Raw genomic sequence first — 21,964 nt, forward strand, 5'->3', positions numbered from 1 at the left:
CTCTCCCTCCCTCCCTCCCCCCCCCCCCCCCTCTCTCCCTCCCTCCCTCCCTCCCCTCTCTCTCACTCCCCTCTCTCCCCCTCCCCTCTCTCTCCCCTCTCTCTCTCTCTCTCCCTCCCTCCCTCCCTCCCCTCTCTCTCCCTCCCTCCCTCCCCCTCCCCTCTCTCTCCCCTCCCTCCCTCCCTCCCTCCCTCACTCCCTCCCTCGCTCCCTCCCTCCCTCCCTCCCTCCCTCCCTCCACTTCTCTCCCTCCCTCCCTCTCCCTCCCCCTCTCTCCCCCCCCCCCCTCCCCCCCCCTCCCCCTCCCTCCCTCCCTCTCCCTCCCCTTCCTCTCGCCCCCCCCCCCCCTCTCCCTCCCTGCCTCTCTCCAACAGGATTGTGTTTGGGAACAGTAATGGTCTGGCGGTGGTGGACTACCTCCAGAAGACAGTGCTGTTGAACCTGGGGACAGTGGAGCTGTATGGGTCTAACGATCCCTACCAGAGACAGGCTCGCTCTCCACGCAAGGCACGCCAGCCCGCCGGAGGTAATGGTAAAGACCTTTACCACTTCACTGATTTACCACCACACAGATAGCCTTCTGTTGGGTTGTATCACATGAGGCTGCTGAGGGGAGGGCGGCTCATAATAATGTCTGGAATGGAGCAAATGGAATGGCATCAAACATCTGGAAACCATGGAAACCATGATGTGTTTGATGTATTTGATACCGTTACACTAATTCCGCTCCAGTCATTACCACGAGCCCGTCGTCCCCAATTAAGGTGCCACCAACGTCCTGTGGTTTGTACTATATATGGCCTTACAGTATATGTTTTTTTGTAGCATGACTTATGACTTATGTCATCTTAATAATTCTAATACTTACAGGTGTGTAGATATAGGCATACGTAGTCTTGTACGATGTTACAAGGATGAGGGGTATATTTGGTAGATGTGCTTGTATACTATTCAGTCTGTATCATCTGCACATGTAGGCAATCAAAAAAAGCAATGGTGGTGACAAGGTGGTACGAGGTTCTCCGTCTCCTCTCCTCCGTCTCTGTATCTTTGCAATTCCTTGAAAGGATTTTGAATGGTTACTAAATTGTTATTTTGACTATTCAGTGCGTTGTCTTCTCTCTGTGGTGGCTGGCTGGCACACACACTGACACATACCATCCCTCCTACACATACCGTGTCACTGCAGCACTGTGGTGTTATTGACAGACCGCAGCATCGCTGCATTATGACATACTGCCACCTGTTGTTTGATGACGTTACTACAGTCTCCAGTAGAACCAAATCAATGCCAATAACCACTCTTGTGTAATGACTGTAACCTGCGTGGCTTAGCAACAGCTTGGTGAGGAAAATTAGGTGTGTGTGTGTGTGTGTGTGTGTGTGTGTGTGGTTAGTGGTGGGCTGGCACCTGTCAGAGTGGGGGGAGTCTGAGGAGTAATGACTTATCAAATCAATTCAAATGTAATTTGTCACATGCGTCATAAACAACAGGTGTAGATTAACAGTGAAATGCTTATTTACAGGCCCTTCCCAACAATACAAAGATGTATAAAATAGAAAAATAACATTAAAGTAAAACATGTAATCAAATTTTTAATAAATACATAGTGAGTTAGGATCACTTGGCTATATACACAGGGTACCAGTACCGAGTTGATGTGCAGGGCCTTCCTCTGATTCCGCCTGGTATAGAAGTCCTGGATGGCTGGCAGCTTGGTCCCAGTGATGTACCGGGCCGTACGCACTACGCTCTGTAGCGTCTTGAGGTCGGATGCCAAGCAGTTGCCATACCAAGTGATGTTGCAGCCAGTCAAGGTGTTCTCAATGGTGCAGCTGTATAACTTTTTGAGGATCTGAGGACCCATGCCAAACCTTTTCAGCCTCCTCAGGGGGAAGAGGTGTTGTTGTGTCCTCTTCACAACTGTCTTGGTGTGTGTGGACCATGATAAAACCTTAGTGATGTGAACACTGAGGAACTTGAATCTTTTGACCCGCTCCACTACAGCCCCGTCGATGTGAATCGGAGCGTGTTTGGCCCTCCGTTTCCTGTAGTCCACGATCAGCTCCTTTGACTTGCTGGCATTAAGGTAGAGGTTGTTGTCCTGGCACCACACTGCCATGTATCTGACCTCCTCCCTATAGGCAGGCTCATCGTTGTCGGTGATCAGGACACTGTTGTGTCATCGGCAAACTTAGTGATGATGTTGGAGTCGTGTGCGGGTTGGGTCTGTATGTCTGACCTACCCATTGTACTGGAGTCTGTCTGGGGCAGTGGGGCTGAGTCTTTGTCTCTGTGGGGCTGTCTGTCTGTCCATCTGGTGTCTGTCAGTCTACCTGTCCGTCCATCCTACCCAGAGGACTGGAGTCTGTCCGGGTTAGGGTCTGTATGTCTGTCCTACCCATAGTACCGGAGTCTGTCCGGGGCAGTGGGGCTGTGTTTGTGTCTGTCTGGGGCTATCTGGCTGCGTCTGTCTGTCTCTGTCTGTCTGTCTGGGTCCAGGCCTTCTGTCTCTATGTATGGGTAGGTTGGGGCAATGGCTTGGATAGCAGTCTGTTTAGTCTGTTTCTGCTCTGGTCTGCATCATCTGTTTGGCAGACAGGGAAAATGGAGGTATACCCAAAAACCTACATATCATAACATCCTTATCAAACAGAAAGGAGAAAAGGACAGAGAAGAATGAAGCTGTAGCTAATGATAATGACATCTAATGTCGTGCAATGTCTGTCTCTTCTGCTGCAGGTCTGTGTGACATCAACGAGGGTTCTGCCTCGGAGGACCGCTGCAAATCCCCCACTTCAGGTAAACTGTCTTTCAGCATGTTAGAGTTAGCATTACACTGGTACAGATGTAGGATCTTAATTTGATCACCCATTTTCAGGTGAACTTTCCTGCAATGCAGTGTATGTAGTGTATTGGAGGTTTAAAAAGACTTCTGAAGTTTGTAATTTCCACTTTGACATTTTAGACTTGATTTTCCTTCACGAAAAATGTATCAACCCCTACAATAATTAATTATAATCCATATAATATTTCACATTTCCTGTTGCTGCAGGATTATCCTACTGTAGCGAACTGGCTCAAATTAAGATCCAACACCCACTGAACCCAGAACAACTTGTTTAGTAACAGGTTGGTTGTTATGGGTAAAGGGACTCATAAATAAGCATGATTGACTTGAAGACCGTATATTGACCTAACCTGAATATTATGAATCCATGCTGGAAAACTGGTAGTACTTCTTTGCCTACATTTTATTAGAATGCATGTGAGCGATTTGGTTGCTATTGGTGAATATGGTTCTCTCTGAGATGTGACACACACCTTCGGATGTGGGAACCTTTTTCTTGAAAACCAGAAGTGTTGCAGTTCTCTCTATCTGAATGTTTGATTTCACACAGACTTGATTGAAGGGTCAAGTTTACAACTGGAGTGTTTAGAGTTGAAATTAAACACTTTTTTTACAGGTCTCTTTTGTGTACTGACACTTCACTCTCCTGCTTTCAAGGAATACAATATACTTTAATAAAACATAAAGAAGAATAAATAAGAGATTAGATAGATTTAGGCAGTTTTAATATGTTTTATCAAAACCTGAGACATTAGCAGTAAACTGAGGCGATGACACCATGATTTGGCATTAACTAGACAGTTTAGGAACATTAAACTCCCTGAATCAGTGAATAAGTACTCTATAGTCAGTCCAAGACATACATTTATTGATTCCCACCAAATAGGACATTAGTTTATAAGAAGGGTTAGTTCATATGGACCTTCCCAAATCTTGGACTTAAAAAAAATGTATTTTTTAAAATGATACTATGACATGCCCACATAATTTGTTTTCTGTCTATTGATTTTGTCTGAGTCTTCCAGACCTCATTTGACTTTTATAGGACGGGATGTAGTGGTTTCCTTTCCAGTGGGTTTTACTCATATCATGCTGGGTCATTTTCGGATCTAGGAATGAAACAGAACTACAAACTTCCTTGTGAGTTTCTGAGATCTGATCATGTAACTAGGAGATGCATATTCAATCATCTGTATGTATTACTACAGTATTACAGAACATGGTCACGAATAGATCAACAACAAACAATAATACTTTTCACACAACTTAATCCAAGCATCTGCCCTTTTCAGATTTGTACAAACAAAACATTATAGTCCCTTCCACAGTTACTGTCACGACAAGGTGCTTCCTCAATGGCCCTGTCCTGGACGACTAATCTCAGTTCGCTAAATTAGCATTTGAGGTGATGAGGCATGCTAATTTGAGAACAACCCAGTTCCATCTCATTACTGGGAGCTTGACATTAACACACAGACACTGGGGCTAAAACACAGAGCTGAGTTGCATTTTAAAAGGTCACACAGAAAAAATAAGTAGCCCAGAGACTGAAGTCACACTGCCAGCTATGTTCCAGGTGTTCAGCCAACTATGCCAAACCCCAGTGTCTGGTGTCACTAGCTAGACACTGCCTCTGTACATCTGCTATTTATGAGGATGGCATATCTGGTCTCCAGTCTTGACTTGAGCATATGTCTACACCTAATTGATTCTAGAATTGTCGGGAGTCAACAAGGCTTTAAAGTTTTGGCTGCTAGGAAAATAATTAGTCTGAACAAAAATGTACACTACGTCTACAAATATTCTGCATGCGCCCAGGTAGTTGAAAATTAAGATTGAGGCAAACTGCTATCAATTGGTTCTCATGTTACAATGATAACAAGTAGAAAAACAGTCCTTTCACGAATGTGATTGGTAGGCGGTATGGTAAAGTACCAGGATGTTTCTAACTGCACGTCTATCTACTTCCTCCCAAAAGTGTTGGCGTCAAACCATCAGCAATTCTACAATGGAGGTGGGGGTAGAGGAGGTAAGAGTGGCCAAAGACTTCAACCATGGAGTAGTTTGGGCAGGGATAGTACAATGTACAAGATAAGTTGTCAGCCACTGTTTTGTTGTAGCAACCTGTCTCGGTCTCTGTTTTCACCTCAGTGGCACTGAATCACTGTTTGGCCTAGAACAAACCTTGTATAAAATCTTATACACGCACAGACACACACTTATAATGGTATACCCTAGAACTGCATTGCATGCTACATGTTTGTAGCACGTATGTCACATTGTGAAATGTGCCTGTGGCAATTGTCCTTCAATGATTGTCCTTCCTTCACTCCGGCTCCTTATTGGCTGTCTGTAGTTATGACATCACAGCAGTCTATCTGTAGTCACTCTGTACTTTCCTAACTCTGTCTTCTGTCTGTCTGACACTGTTGACTTTGCGGCAAGGTTTATATTCGGAACACTGTCATTCTCTACCTCATAGATTTAGGATAAATGGGCAGTTTAAGAAGTGTGTTCTTTTCTTAAACGACAAATGATTTAAAGATATCTTTGATTTATGTGCAAAGCATCTCTAACATTAGTTAATAAATAATAGAAATGGACTGTAAGGCTAGTCAAATGTCAAAACCAAAACCTCACGAGGCTCCAAAAGTTAACATAGTTCTGACTACCTAGCTAAAAGTGCCTTGTAGGCCCTACCAAAGATACATCTTCCCTGCTTGTACTGTACTGTCATTCCACTGTTTTCTTCCATCCTACTCACTTCCTGTTTCCTTCCTGTCTTTGGTGCATGCTCCTGTGGCATGGGGGTTCTGAATGAATGTGTATCTTCTTACTATTCCTCTCTTCCAGGACACTGTGTGTGCTATGTACGATAGCTTACTTACTTGTTGTTATTTTGTCCGTCCCAGCATGCCTCTGTGATTCAACAGGGTTGTCTTCCTCTGATGCCCTAATGCTTCCTTCCTGTTTAATTCTAAAGCATTTTGCCTCCCCTGAAGCAGAATGAAGCAAACGCCAACAGTTATACCAAAGCTTATGTGTGTAGTAATGCTATAAGCACAACCACATCCCAGTCCTAGCTGCTAGCTTCTAACTCCTAGCTCCTAGCTAGCTTTGCATGGCCTGTCGTGTTAGCTTAGGTGTGTGTTTGTAAAGAGGGGTGTTCTCTTTTTTCCAGCAAAGATGTCACGGAAATTAAGCTTGCCTACTGAGCTAAAGCCAGACTTGGGTAAGCCTTAACTTCGTGTTAACATTTTGTGTTTCTTAATACATTTTTTTCTCCCAAAACTGGACTTCACTGTATCCTTAAGTCCAAATGGTCTCCCGATATGAGCATCTCACGGGAATAATGTGAGCTCTGTAGTTACTATCCATTAATAGAAGCTTATGTCATTTTCTATAAGATTTTAGTATACGTATAATGCCCTAGAGGTGGCAAAGAGCCCTGTTGATGGCCTCATGACTACCAAAAGCATAGATATATCCTATATATTTCCTAAAAAATGCTGTCAGACTAACTGATGATCACCATTTGGCAGTGTCTGCTACTTCTTAAGACAAACCTGGAGACAAGAGGTGGAGAGGACAGACATACAGTACATTTCTGTTGGGTATTTTACAAACTGCTATGCTAAACTAACCAGGACTCTGTTGCACAGTAGAGCTTTCTGTGTAATTGTGTTTTCTGCAGCATTCTCTTCCTATTTTCTATTTCCTACCTGTTTCTTTTGTGTTTGGTCCTTTCCAAAAGTTAAAACATTTTTCTTGTAGGAGACCGACAGATATAAATACAGAAAGAAACATTGTTCTTTTATTTTTTTATCTGTACAGTTTACCCAAAAACGAAAATCACAATTTCCTTCCTAGGACCCCAAATGGCAGAACCCCTAAGATGAGGAAGAGAGGGTTTATTGGGGTCAGATCCTTATTGAATATGCCAAATCTGTCAAATGCAGAGATATGATAGTCTGGTAAAAGATTTTTGGAGGTGTCGACATATAACACACTGAATTGTGACATACGCTGATTGTACAAAACATTATGAACACCTGCTCTTTCCATGACGTAGACTGACCAGGTGAATTCAGGTGAATGTTATGATCCCTTATCGATGTCACCTGTTAAATTACCTTCAATCAGTGTAGCTGAAGGGGAGCAGACAGGTTAAAGAATGATTTTTAAGCATTGAGACAACTGTGTCACGGATTGTGTATGTGTGCCATTCAGAGGGCAAATGGGCAAGACAAAATATTTAAGTGCCTTTGAACAGGGGATGGTAGTAGGTGCCAGGCGCACCGGTTTGAGTGTGTCAAGAATTGCAACATTGCTGAGTTTTTCACACTCAACAGTTTCCCTTGTGTATCAAGAATGGTCCACCACCCAAAGGACATCCAGCCTAGTTGACATAACTGTGGGAAGCATTGAAGTCAACATGGGCCAGCATCCCTGTAGAAGGCTTTCAACACCTAGTAGAGTCTATGCCCCAATGAATTGAGGTTGTTCTGAGGCGAAAAGGGGGTGCAACTTGATATTAGGAATGTTCCTAATGTTTTGTGCACTAAACGTTTGTTTATTCACCTTTCCAGCAACTCACAGGCAGCTTATAAAACTGTATTAGCTTGTTATATTGACACCTGGTTTTACATTTTGATGATGTGTTGTTTTTTTAACTAATGATTAAAACAAGTACAAGGTTGTAAAGTTTTAGTGAAATCGTCCCATGTTTCCTACGTGCAAATCTTCTTCAACCAACGACCAACCATTCATTTTATGAGTTCCATCTGCTCCACAGATAAAAACAAGTCCTTTTCCATTGCTATGTGTCTTAACCTTGCACCTGGACCTCAAACTCTTAGTTTGCCATGTAAGGAGAAGAGTTTTCTTCAACAGATCAAGTTATTTTACAGCTGGCCTAATCTATTTTACTCAACATTTCACAAGGTGTTTTAGACCTCTTTAAAAGGAACGTCTGCTCACTGTTTTCTGCTCCTGTGTAATTGCTATTTTAGCTTAGTGATACAATAAAATGTCAACCACAATGTTGTTTGTCAGAATCCAACTGCTCCCACCAATCATACAGTTGTTGTTCACAGTATTCATGTAGTGTGTAGTGTGTTTTCTCTCCGTGTGTGCGGGTGCTTTACCTCTCTGTCCTCTCCTCTACTGTCCTCCTGTCTGTATGTCCTCCACGGGGCGCCAACCCATTAGACCACCGGGACAACTCCTTCAGCCGTTCACGCTCCTCCTCCGTCACGTCCATCGACAAGGAGGCGCGCGAGGCCATCACCTCCTTCCACTTCTGCGAGACATTCGCCCGGAAGGGGGACAGCGCCATCACACCATGCCTATACGTGGGAACCTCCCTGGGAACAGTGCTGGCTGTGGCCCTCAACCTGCCCCCTGCTGGGGAACAAAGGCTGCTGCAGCCCGTTATCGTCTTACCTAGCGGTGGGTGTCTGGGTTATGAGTGAATGGATGGGTGTGTGTGATTGCGTGAGTATGTTAATGAATACATAAGGAACGCTAACAACTCTTTGTTTCCAGACAAAAATTACATCCTGCTCTACACATAATCGACATCTGTACATACCAATAAATGTTTTATACATTCAGTGCATTCTGAAAATATTCAGACCTCTTGACTTTTTCTACATTGTTATGTTACAGCCTTATTCTAAAATGGATTACATCATTTTTCCCTCATCAATCTACACATGCTTTTTAGAAATGTTTGCAAAACAACAACTGAAGTATCACATTTACATAAGTATCCCTTTACTCAGTGCTTTGTTGAAGCACCTTTGGCAGCGATTACAGCCATGAGTCTTCTTGGGTATGACGCTACAAGCTTGACACACCTGTATTTGTGGAGTTTCTCCCATTCTTCACTGCAGATCCTCTCAAGCTCTATCAGGTTGGATAGGAGGCGTAGCTGCACAGCTATTTTCAGGTCTCTCCAGAGATGTTCGATCGGGTTCAAGTCCGGGCTCTGGCTGATTGGTGGAGGGATGCAGAGATGGTTGTCCTTCTTGGCTGAAGGATGGTTCTCCCATCTCCACAGAGGAACTCTGGAGCTCTGTCAGAGTGACCAAGGCCCTTCTCCCCCGATTGCCGGGAGGCCAGCTCTAGGAAGAGTCTTGGTGGTTCCAAACTTCTTCCATTTAAGAATGATGGAGAACCACTGTGTCCTTGGGGACCTTCAATGCTGTAGACATTATTTGTACCCTTCCTCAAATCTGTGCCTCGACACAATCATGTCTCAGAGCTCCATGGACAATTCTTTCCATCTCATGGCTTGGTTTTTGCTCTGACATGCAATGTCAACTGTGGGACCTTATATAGGATAGTGAATGCCTTTACAAATCATGTCCAATCAATTGAATTTACCACAGGTGGACTCCAATCAGAGACTTTTCCCAAAGAATAAGGTTGTAAGGGTCTGAATACTTTCTGAATGCACTGTAGATATATTTTCAACACACTCCATCCCACTTATCTGTCCAGGTACCCTGGCACGACTGAAGGGCAGTATCCTGAGGATGGCCTTCCTGGACAACACAGGAACCTTCCTCCCCCCTGCCTTCGAGACCTGGTATGAGCCAAACGCTGCGGGCGCCGACAGTGAGGAGCGAGACAAGGCCCGTAAACGCCGCCCGGTCTCTGTGTCGCCTTCCACCTCCCAGGAGCTGCAGGAGAGCCAGTATGCGGTGGTGTGCTCTGAGAAACAGGCTAAGGTCATAGCACTGCCCTCACAGAACTGCATCTTCAAACACAGCATCACAGAGACATCGTTCGTCCTGAGGGCTGACGTGGTCCAGATGAACATAGGGAACTGTGTGGCCTGCTTCTGTGCTAACGGACACATCATGACCCTCAGGTGAGTCAGTGAGCCATACAAACATGCACGCACGCACGCACACACACACACACACACACACACACACACACACACACACACACACACACACACACACACACACACACACACACACACACACACACACACACACACACACACACACACACACACACACACACACACAGGTAAAATAGATGCATATGCTAAAGCTAACTGATAATCCCTGTATTACTATAAAGAGCTTAACCTTTCTAGGGCAGGGGTTCCGCAACATTCCCCTGAAATATGTAACTTTCACACATTAACAAGTCCAATACAGCAAATGAAAGATAAACATGTTGTTAATCTACCCATCTACCCACCCAATTTCAAAAATGCTTTACAGCAAAAGCACAACATATGATTTTGTTAGGTCATAGCCAAGTTGAAAAAACACACAGCCATTTTTCCAGCCAAAGATAGCAGTCACAAAAAGCAGAAATATAGATAAAGTTAATCACTAACCTTTGATGATCTACATCAGATGACACTCATAGGACATCATGTTACACAATACATGTATGTTTTGTTCGATAATATGCATATTTATATCCAAAAATCTCAGTTTACATTGGCGCGTTACGTTCAGTAATGTTTTGATTCCAAAACATTCAGTGATTTTGCAGAAATACTCATAATAAATATTGATAAAAGATACAAGTGTTATTCACAGAATTAAAGATAGACTTCTCCTTTTTGCAACCGCTGTGTCAGATTTCAAAAAAACTTTACGGAAAAAGCATAATCTGAAAACGGAGCTCAGAACCCAAATCATTCAGAGGAATATCCACTATTTTGGAGTCAACAAAGTTAGAAATAGCACAATAAATATTCACTTATCTTTGATGATCTTCATCAGAAGGCACTCCCAGGAATCCCAGTTCGACAATAAATGACTGATTTGTTCCATAAAGTCCATCATTTATGTCTAAATATCCACTTGTTGTTAGCATGTTCAGCCCAGTAATCCATCTTCATGAGGCGCAAGCACTTCGTCCAGACAAAAACCCAAAAAGTTCCGTTACAGTCCTTTCGAAACATGTCAAACAATGTATGGAATCAATCTTTAGGATGTTTTTAACATAAAATATCAATAATGTTCTAACCCGAGAATTCCTTTGTCTAAATAAAAGCACTGGAACGAGAGGTAACTCTGTCGGGAGCGCGCTTCACGAGACCAAGGCACTCTGCCAGACCACTGACTCAAAGAGGTCTCATGAGCCCCTCCTTTATAGTAGAATCCTCATTCAAGTTTCTAAAGACGGTTGACATCTAGTGGAAGCCGTAGGAAGTGCAACTTTATCCATATCTCAATGTGTATTCGGTAGGCCAAGCTTTGAAAAACTAGAAACCTCTGATGTCCCACTTCCTGGTTGGATTTTTCTCAGGTTTTCGCCTGCCATATGAGTTCTGTTGTACTCACAGACACCATTCAAATAGTTTTAGAAACTTTGGAGTGTTTCCTATCCAATACTAATAATAATATGCATATATTAGCATCTGGAACTGAGTAGGAGGCAGTTCACTCTGGGCACGCTATTCATCCAAAAGTGAAAATGCTGCCCCCTATCCCAAAAAGGTTAATGAATGCTAGGGTTAGACTCAAGGTTTCTACATGAAAAACACACTCAGTAAAATTATGTTGTGTTTGAGTAACATTGTGTTGTATGTGGTCTCTCTCTCTGTCTGTCTGCAGTCTGCCGGGGCTGAGACCGTTGCTGGATGTAAACTACCTGCCACTGACAGACATGCGGATAGCCCGGACCTTCTGCTTTACCAACCTGGGCCAGGCCATGTACCTCACCTCCCCCACTGAGATACAGAGGATCACATACAGCCAGGAGACCTGTGAGAACCTGCAGGTCAGGACCACGTAAATACACACACTCACACACATGTAATACAACTGTGTTAATGTGTGTATGTGTGTTTCAGGAGATGCTGGGAGAACTGTTCACACCAGTGGAAACCCCAGAGGCTCCCAACCGAGGATTCTTCAAGGGCCTTTTTGGGGGAGGAGCAACTTCCCTGGACAGAGAGGAACTATGTAAGTGACACACATAGAACATAACACACACATACTATAGTGTACACATGCACAGATAAACTATTTTATCTATATATTCAGTGTTAAGTTTGCTACATTTCTTTTTCCCTCTCAATCTCATTCTCTCCCACTCTTTTTCCTATCTCTTTGTCTTTCTGTCTCTCCCTCTCCCCCTCTCCCCCTCTCCTCTAGTTGGTGAGACGCAGGCGGGTAAGGCGTCCCGTGGTCTTGCCCAGCACATCCCAGGTCCTCAGGGCCTGGAGGGCATGAAGGGGGCAGCCTCGGGCGTGGTGGCCGACCTGGCGCGTGCCCGGATAGCACTGGATGAGAGAGGGCAGAAACTGGGCGAGCTGGACGAGAGGACGGCTGCCATGTTGGCCAGCGCCGACTCCTTTGGCAAACACGCCCACGACGTAAGACGTTACATTATGATACGAAACATCAAACTAATCTGTGATCAGTGTCTTGGGGCAACTTCATCCTGTAGGAAGGTGCTATATTATGAGGCTACACTGGAAAAAAGAAGGAACCCGCACTCACTGAAATATTCTTACGTTTTAATGTTTGTTTTTTTAGCAGCAGAGGTCAGAACAAATGGACGTGGTCAGAGCAAACAGCTTTCTTTAGCATTCAAACGCTGGCGAAGGCTGCCCTCGAAACGCTGACAATAAAAACGTAAAGAATATTTCAGCGAGTGCAGGATTTCCCTTTCTTCCAGTGTATGGCTTTTGAACCCTGCACCCAAATATTTTTTGTTACCACAAACCTTTGAGCTGAGCATGCCAATTCCTCATTTAATTCCTGTTTAATAACACAAATTCGTTAGTGTCCGGAATATCCCTTAGAGCAAGACAATGGGGAGTTTTCTGTAACACGAGTGTTCCATTTTCCCCTCTCTAAAGATGATGCTGAAGTGCAAAGACAAGAAGTGGTACCAGTTCTGATCTGAGAGGGGGGAGCAGAGCCAAAGGGACATAGCTTCATCTGGACTCTACATGCCCCCCTCCTCCATCTCTCTATCCATCCCTCCTTCCATCTCTCCTTCCTCCGCTGGACACGTGGGACACGCATTCCTAGCACAATGTTGTATACTGTATTTACTTCAGTCATAAGGTTACAAACTGAGGAACGGACTGGAGAGAAAAGAGGTGTTCTCTTTTTTGTTATTGTTTGTTTTTCCCATCTGTGACCTGCCGATTGACTGGAGCTCTGGGGTTCCCTCATCCTCATTCGGCAAAATGTTCTGTGCCGTTGTCTCTGCTCCAACCAATCCGGGGCATATACTAACAGACACATTCAAACACAACTGAGAGAAAAAATAAACAATGAAGAAACAACTACAAAAAAAAATCTAAATGTAAAAAGAGGAAAAAAAGAATATATATACATAATTATATATACATAAATCTATATAAATGATCAAAGCTGTATTCACTTACTACTGTCAAGTGCAAAACATCAAGAGGACAACTTTACAGGTGGAGACAGACTGGTGGTGTGAGGGGCAAAGGAAGCTCTACTCAAAGTCACAGGAGGTGATATCATAGTTGCAGGATAAAAAAACAGGTAATTCCAATGTACACTGGATCCCCTCTCCTTGCTCCGACTAGACTCTCCTCATCATATAGATTCACTGTTTTCACATCGTTCCCAACTGTATTATACATGTTTTAAAGGTAGAGTCAGCTGTATGATGTAGATGCACAAAGTAAACAGCATAATGGGTCAATTTCTGCAGCAACTAAGAGCTTTGGAGCACGAGGCTCAACTTCTCAGCTGTTTTGGTCCCGTGGCTACCATACTGTAAAACGAACACGTGCGTGCACAGGAGCAGATACTGTGTGTGATTATGTGAGAGCGAAGTCTTGTATCTTGCTCATTGCCATAGCTGTGGTGCTGCTCGTGCAATGTAATTTCGCTAACTCTACCTTTAATTAATCTCTTCTTGTTTATTGTTTGTTTTGTTCTGTTATTGTAAATCTGTTTTTCTTTTTCTTAGCTGTCGTGAACATTGTGAATGATGATGTGTTTTTATTTGGTCATGTTGCCAGTGTGTTTTGTGTCTTTATTAAACTCCCATAAAGCTATCCTTATAAAAAGGGCTGGATTCAAAAACAGGTCATGGATATAAAATACATCGATTTATCATTCAGATCAGTACACGTCACCATCAATAATGTTTCATATCACGTGTCAGACACAGATCAGAACTCCAGAGGCATGACTGTCACTGTCTTCGTCTCTCCCTGAAGTCTTTTATTTGACATGTAAATGCTACCTTCCTCCCTGACCTCATCATGCCATTAGCATCTGCTACAGTTTGGGCTTGTTAGTGACCCTGTATGAAAGATGTCAGTGTTCCAGTAGGCCTATACACTGCTGGTCTATCCAGACCTATTGGATTGATATTCAGGAGTAAATATACTCTATGGACATGTGATCCTGAAGTGCACGTGAACTTGGTGATTACTATTAACACAAGGGAATAAAACTATTTGTTTGTGTTCAAATATGCAGGACTATATATACAGTATGTACGTTCACGCAAAGTCATACGTTTTTGAAGACTGAAACTTTTCTAGTTTTCCTTGAGAATTGTCCGTAAAATATTTTGTCAGTTTGAGTGGTCTGTTTATTGACATTTGATTTATTTAAATGTAAGAGACGCTGCTATATGTGTGGTGTGTCGAAACCGTCTGTTGTTTAGAAATCTGTTTCTATCCCTATTTCAGTGGTGAAAGCACTCATTTGTATGTCCTTCAATGTTCTGCCAGGCTTCTCTATCGTTCTGTTGTAAATAGGTAAATAATTTGACAATCTAAGACCAATTGGAAAAGTGTTGGGTGTTGCTCAAGCAAGCGACTCAAGGACAGCTGCCATATTTTTAATGACGCCAAAGAGTTACTTTAGCTTTCGTTTCCTTGTTCCGTTACTCAACTTGGCATTCCAGAAGTTTTACTAATTAAAATACAATAGGCATAGGCCTATATGGGGCCTTGGGAACTGTGCATTCTGACCCGGTCACTGGGCTAGGTTCCCTTCTCAAGGAGAGTGGGATATGCAAAAAGACGAACATTTCCAATTCACACATGCATATTAATACACACATGTACATGTGTGAAATAAGACAAATATAAGCACCCACCAAATGATTATTATTAGTGAGGGTAGCAAGTTTTTAGTATGGAACAACCATTGTATTCACAACATTGTGCCCATCATAAAAGTTCTAAAGTGGTATTTGGCTAACTTCTAAGTAGCCTGCACCTTCTCCTAAAAGGACCATAGGAGCATTCCACTGTTGCTATGACCAGCACATTATCTTAAATGTTCAACTTTGTGGTCTTTGACATTTTTTCGTGCTGTATGATCGATAATGACTTGTTTTCATGTCTCAAAATGCTTGATTTTGGTGACCAATCAATCTGTGTCAAATCAATTGTGGAAAATCAGCAAGAAAGTATGGGAAGAAAATAAAATAAATAACACAGTAACCACAGTAACGACACAGCAAGCACAGTAATGACACACTAACCACAGCAAGGAGAGGATGTCTGCATCAGCAGGATGATGCAACCTCTGTGTAATGTGGCTCCATCATTGACCGGCCTCGCATGTTCAGTGTCTCAGTCTGCACACATCATGCTTCAACTCTCCCTGGCTTGTCTTCTAATGCATTCTCCTTCTACTCTAGTAACAATTCCAAGTGGCTCATTTTGGAGATACTAACTTGCAGGTTTGGTCTCTTTTTCTGTGTTCTAGTATGCACTGTTGTGTGGTTGTTGATAGGTAGCCCTGCTTCAATCTCCCAAAGAGAAAAAATGACTTACAAAAAAAATGATTAAGGTCCTTCCCGTTCATTCTAGATCTCTTTTATTTTTCAGATTTTCGATGAGTTTTCTCTTGTCTTTGAGTTAGTTGTTTCTTGCCCACACACTCAGTACACAGTATTCTTCTTACCTGGTATTATTCATACTCACAAGAGGGAGTCTGTCCGCCATAATGCCATTTCTGTCCTGGATTTAACAGTTATCAGTGGGTTGCAGTATTTTCTCATTGTAGCCAATTTTCTTGTACAGTTTTATGCAAATTTCACATGGATGTTTATGACTTTATCTGCTGCCACAAACAATTTAGAAATACTTCTGTAGATAGAAATGACTGTGCAATGGAAAATAAAAGTGGAAAACATGCATTCCTTTGGTGTTGGGTTATTCTCCATGTTTCTTCATGAAGACTAAGGTGAATGCATTGTGTCATCTTTGCAGGGAGGTGATGCTCCTTTAATTATTTATCAATAAGTCAGTGGTTACAGTACTGACTTGAGGCCGAAGCTATAGTCATACAGCATTGATATAACATCTGGGATATCTAAAAGTGTGTGCCTCAGACAGTAACATGTAGTTTGAGGGTTAAAGCTGAGCATCAGGATGATCTCATCAAGGTCAAGTCCCAGAATCCAGACTCCAGGCACAGTTAGTGATGAATCAAACATTTTCACTAGATGGCAGCAAACACTCACATATCAGTTCCATTCGTTTGAGTGGAAGCCAGGCAGGACCTCTAAGACACAAGAGCATTGGTATGGTACTGGGGACTAATCATAGTGGGGCTACTGGGGACTAATCATAGTGGGGATACTGGGGACTATTCAAAGTGAGGATACTGGGGACTAATCGTAGTGGGGATACTGGGGACTAATCATAGTGGGGATGCTGGGGACTATTCATAGTGGGGATACTGGGGACTATTCATAGTGGGGATACTGGGGACTATTCATAGTGAGGATACTGGGGACTATTCATAGTGAGGATACTGGGGACTATTCATAGTGGGGATACTGGGGACTAATCATAGTGGGGATACTGGGGACTATTCATAGTGGGGATACTGGGGACTATTCATAGTGGGGATACTGGGGACTATTCATAGTGGGGATACTGGGGACTAATCATAGTGGGGATACTGGGGACTAATCATATTGGGGATACTGCGGACTATTCATAGTGGGGATACTGGGGACTATTCATAGTGGGGATACTGGGGACTATACATGGTGGGGATACTGGGGACTAATCATAGTGGGGATACTGGGGACTATTCAGAGTGGGGATACTGGGGACTAATCATAGTGGGGATACTGGGGACTATGCATAGTAGGGTAACTGGGGACTATTTATAGTGGGGATACTGGGGACTATTCATAGTGGGGATACTGGGGACTATTCATAGTGGGGATACTAGGGACTATTCATAGTGGGGATACTGGGGACTATTCATAGTGGGGTTACTGGGGACTATTCATAGTGGGGTTACTGGGGACTAATCATAGTGGGGTTACTGGAGCTATGCATAGTAGGGTAACTGGGGACTATTTATAGTGGGGATACTGGGGACTATTCATAGTGGGGTTACTAGGGACTATTCATAGTGGGGATACTGGGGACTATTCATAGTGGGGTTACTGGGGACTATTCATAGTGGGGTTACTGGGGACTAATCATAGTGTGGTTACTGGGGACTAATCATAGTGGGGTTACTGGGGACTAATCATAGTGGGGATACTGGGGACTAATCATAGTGGGGATACTGGGGACTATTCAAAGTGAGGATACTGGGGACTAATCGTAGTGGGGATACTGGGGACTAATCATAGTGGGGATGCTGGGGACTATTCATAGTGGGGATACTGGGGACTATTCATAGTGGGGATACTGGGGACTATTCATAGTGAGGATACTGGGGACTATTCATAGTGAGGATACTGGGGACTATTCATAGTGGGGATACTGGGGACTAATCATAGTGGGGATACTGGGGACTATTCATAGTGGGGATACTGGGGACTATTCATAGTGGGGATACTGGGGACTATTCATAGTGGGGATACTGGGGACTAATCATAGTGGGGATACTGGGGACTAATCATATTGGGGATACTGCGGACTATTCATAGTGGGGATACTGGGGACTATTCATAGTGGGGATACTGGGGACTATACATGGTGGGGATACTGGGGACTAATCATAGTGGGGATACTGGGGACTATTCAGAGTGGGGATACTGGGGACTAATCATAGTGGGGATACTGGGGACTATGCATAGTAGGGTAACTGGGGACTATTTATAGTGGGGATACTGGGGACTATTCATAGTGGGGATACTGGGGACTATTCATAGTGGGGTTACTAGGGACTATTCATAGTGGGGATACTGGGGACTATTCATAGTGGGGTTACTGGGGACTATTCATAGTGGGGTTACTGGGGACTAATCATAGTGGGGTTACTGGAGCTATGCATAGTAGGGTAACTGGGGACTATTTATAGTGGGGATACTGGGGACTATTCATAGTGGGGTTACTAGGGACTATTCATAGTGGGGATACTGGGGACTATTCATAGTGGGGTTACTGGGGACTATTCATAGTGGGGTTACTGGGGACTAATCATAGTGTGGTTACTGGGGACTAATCATAGTGGGGTTACTGGGGACTAATCATAGTGGGGATACTGGGGACTAATCATAGTGGGGATACTGGGGACTAATCATAGTGGGGATACTGCGGACTATTCATAGTGGAGATACTGGGGACTATTCATAGTGGGGATACTGGGGACTATTCATAGTGGGGATACTGGGGACTAATCATAGTGGGGATACTGGGGACTAATCATAGTGGGGTTACTGGGGACTATTCATAGTGGGGTTACTGGGGACTATTCATAGTGGGGTTACTGGGGACTAATCATAGTGGGGTTACTGGAGCTATGCATAGTAGGGTAACTGGGGACTATTTATATTGGGGATACTGGGGACTATTCATAGTGGGGTTACTAGGGACTATTCATAGTGGGGATACTGGGGACTATTCATAGTGGGGTTACTGGGGACTATTCATAGTGGGGTTACTGGGGACTAATCATAGTGGGGTTACTGGGGACTAATCATAGTGGGGATACTGGGGACTAATCATAGTGGGGATACTGGGGACTAATCATAGTGGGGATACTGGGGACTAATCATAGTGGGGATACTGCGGACTATTCATAGTGGAGATACTGGGGACTATTCATAGTGGGGATACTGGGGACTAATCATAGTGGGGATACTGGGGACTAATCATAGTGGGGATACTGGGGACTAATCATAGTGGGGTTACTGGGGACTATGCATAGTGGGGTTACTGGGGACTATTTATAGTGGGGATACTGGGGACTATTTATAGTGGGGATACTGGGGACTATTCATAGTGGGGTTACTAGGGACTATTCATAGTGGGGATACTGGGGACTATTCATAGTGGGGTTACTGGGTACTAATCATAGTGGGGTTACTGGGGACTAATCATACTGGGGTTACTGGGGACTAATCATAGTGGGGTTACTGGGGACTAATCATGGTGGGGAAACTGGGGACTATTCATAGTGGGGATACTGGGGACTATTCATAGTGGGGATACCGGGGACTATTCATAGTGGGGATACCGGGGACTATTCATAGTGGGGATACTGGGGACTATTCATAGTGGGGATACTGGTGACTATTCATAGTGGGGATACTGGGGACTTTCCTGTAACTGGCAAACACTTTAAGTATGTGTGAAAGGTACATTTGGTCAATGAATATGGAGCTAGATGATGAGGGTACTACATTTGTCAGGATTTTCATTAGTAAAAAGCTAAATCACTCACTACGAGAGTGTTTATCTGGTTATTTACTGAATAATTAGTTTGAGGGAAAACAGCGAAGTGCTGTGAACTTTTTTCCTTCACATTGTTCTTCATTTTGTTCCCCAAAATGACCACCAGTGGACCCAGCATCGTGTTTGAGTGGCTGAAGACCCTCAAGCTCTCTCCAGTGCTGGCTCCAGGCATAAGCAACATAATTGGTCATTTAGGGCCCCTGGCCACTAGGGGGCCCCTGGCCACTAGAAGGGTAGTTTAGGAACTCAATCAGGTCTCAACTTACAAGAGTTGGAATACTAGAAAACAGAAGGTGCAAGTTGGAAATGTGGTTGTGCATCAGCAGTTTTCCTCTTGTTTTGTCAGTCACTGATAGTCACTCAATTAGCCATGCCAGCTGACAATTATTAGATTGCTAAGTTAGTCTAGTCAGTTATCTAAATGTCTGGTAATCATAGCAGAATGACCAACCGGGCAAGCAGGGCACATACCCAGGGGCCCTGACCTCCATTGATTCGGTTACTCACTCTTGCTCAGATATCATTAACATGGCATGTGTAGAATTGCAGGAAATTATCTGTAAAACTGATCAAATTATTTCTCTCCACCCCATGGCAAAATGAGAATTTCAGGAATTTAGCTTTAAAACTGCAAACATGTATATCTGCCCCATGGCAAAATGAGTAGAATTTCAGGAAATTAGCTTTAAAACTGCAAACATGTATATCTGCCCCATGGCAAAATGAGTAGAATTTCAGGAAATTAGCTTTAAAACTGCAAACATGTATATCTGCCCCATGGCAAAATGAGTAGAATCGCATGGAATGTATTTTCAAATAGACAAAAATTCACTAACACCCCAAAATGTGTAGAACTGTAGAAAACTTGCTTTACAACTGCAACATGTTCTAAACGCCCTATGACAAAGTTGCAGAAAATTAACTTTAAAACATAATTTTTTTCTCTCTGCTGTCAAGAGGGGGTAGCCATGGCTCTCTCAGTTTGTGGAGTCCTTCGTGGATAACGGCTACTATGATCTGGAAGGCGATGGTGTCTACATGCCACACCAACTACAAAGGATCCACGAAGTGGTGCAAAGGCTGAAAGCTGAGGATGAGGTGGTTGCTGGGCTGTATTTCATGCTTGAGCCGATGCCCACCACGCCACCAAACAACCACCTGTTGGACCAGTACGAGTCTAAACTCCTGGAAATCCAAGTCTTGGATCGAACCAAATAGTGACCGGGTTGGGAGGAATGGGGGCGCGTATCTAGGTGCGCAGAGGAACCTGACGCTTGGCAACAGGAGGGAGCTGGTGATTTACCCCAAACTGAAGCTGAAGATCATGATTAGGGATAAAGTCATCAGAGATTGAGTCAACCTTGCCAGGCCACCATACTCAAACAAGGTATACAGGTCACATAAAGGTTTTTGGTGTGTTTTGTCCTGTGTTGTTGACCTCATGTTCTTACAGAAACACTACCCTGTATTGATCTCACCTAAGTGACTGCTGCATCGCAGTGTGCTCTCAGGTTCCCAAGCAACCATTACAGGTGATCGAGCGGTCAGTGGTCAGTGCCCAGTCTGTCTTGAAGGTCACTTTGGTTTTACCATGATGAAATATATTAGTGGCTTCCAATATTTTTTACATCGTTATAATCTAAAAATGAGTTTATGTCAGCCCTCTACTCTGAGGGCAGGGGCTTCAGAGAGAAGTGCCAATCATAATCTAACCTTTAGAATAGGCCCTACCCCACAAAACACAAACAAACGGTCTTTGGATCAACACCTCACCTCACACCTGTCAGGCCCGGTGCCAGTGTAACGAGTGACTAACTGGTCATAGATCAGATTTATTTCATGCCTATCCTAATCACAAACACGAGATGAGAGAGCAGAAGTGTCCCAGGCTTAGTGAGTTCAGTTCAACCTGGGGAGGTCTGAGTGAGTGTTGCTGTGGTGACGGCTGCTGAGGATCAATGATGTGCAGGAAGATGAGGAGCCTTCAATCAGTCTCTAATTTCCTGTAGAGGGTTGCAATTTACAACCTGATTACTATTCATTAGTGTTCCCCTCCCTTCCTTTGGGGAAACGCTGTTCACTCACACTGACCTAAGCTGTCTAGTGTCCTCAGCTCTCAGGCCCCAGGGCTCTGGCCTAAGATGGTGGTTGAGAACTGGCAATAGAGTGGAGCATCATGAACTGTCATTAGAGTGGAGCATCATGAACTGACATTAGAATGGAGCATCATGAACTGGCATTAGAATGGAGCATCATGAACTGACATTAGAATGGAGCATCATGAACTGGCATTAGAATGGAGCATCATGAACTAGTATCAGAGTGTAGCATCATGAACTAGTATTACAGTGTAGCATCATGAACTAGTATTAGAGTGTAGCATCATGAACTAGCATTAGAGCGTAGCATCATGAATTAGCTTTAGAGTGGAGCATCATGAATTAGCATTAGATTGGGG

At 43.7% G+C, this 21,964-nt stretch overlaps 1 protein-coding gene and 1 pseudogene across 1 annotated transcript in view; both read left to right on the forward strand.

The window, feature by feature from the left end:
- Positions 1-13,150, forward strand: part of LOC139407246 (syntaxin-binding protein 5-like) — a 126,806-nt gene extending 113,656 nt beyond the window's left edge. The window contains exons 18-25 of the mRNA XM_071150849.1: positions 375-526; positions 2,744-2,803; positions 8,064-8,303; positions 9,360-9,732; positions 11,450-11,615; positions 11,689-11,800; positions 11,993-12,213; positions 12,703-13,150. Coding sequence (XP_071006950.1) covers positions 375-526; positions 2,744-2,803; positions 8,064-8,303; positions 9,360-9,732; positions 11,450-11,615; positions 11,689-11,800; positions 11,993-12,213; positions 12,703-12,744 — 1,366 coding nt within the window. The 3' untranslated portion in view covers positions 12,745-13,150. The remainder of the gene's footprint in view (positions 1-374; positions 527-2,743; positions 2,804-8,063; positions 8,304-9,359; positions 9,733-11,449; positions 11,616-11,688; positions 11,801-11,992; positions 12,214-12,702) is intronic.
- A 6,451-nt stretch (positions 13,151-19,601) lies between these two features.
- Positions 19,602-21,101, forward strand: LOC139408047 (sterile alpha motif domain-containing protein 5-like; annotated as a pseudogene).
- Positions 21,102-21,964: the final 863 nt, after the last annotated feature.

The sequence above is a fragment of the Oncorhynchus clarkii genome, chromosome 4, assembly GCF_045791955.1.
Source record: "Oncorhynchus clarkii lewisi isolate Uvic-CL-2024 chromosome 4, UVic_Ocla_1.0, whole genome shotgun sequence".
Taxonomy (NCBI): Eukaryota; Metazoa; Chordata; class Actinopteri; order Salmoniformes; family Salmonidae; genus Oncorhynchus; species Oncorhynchus clarkii.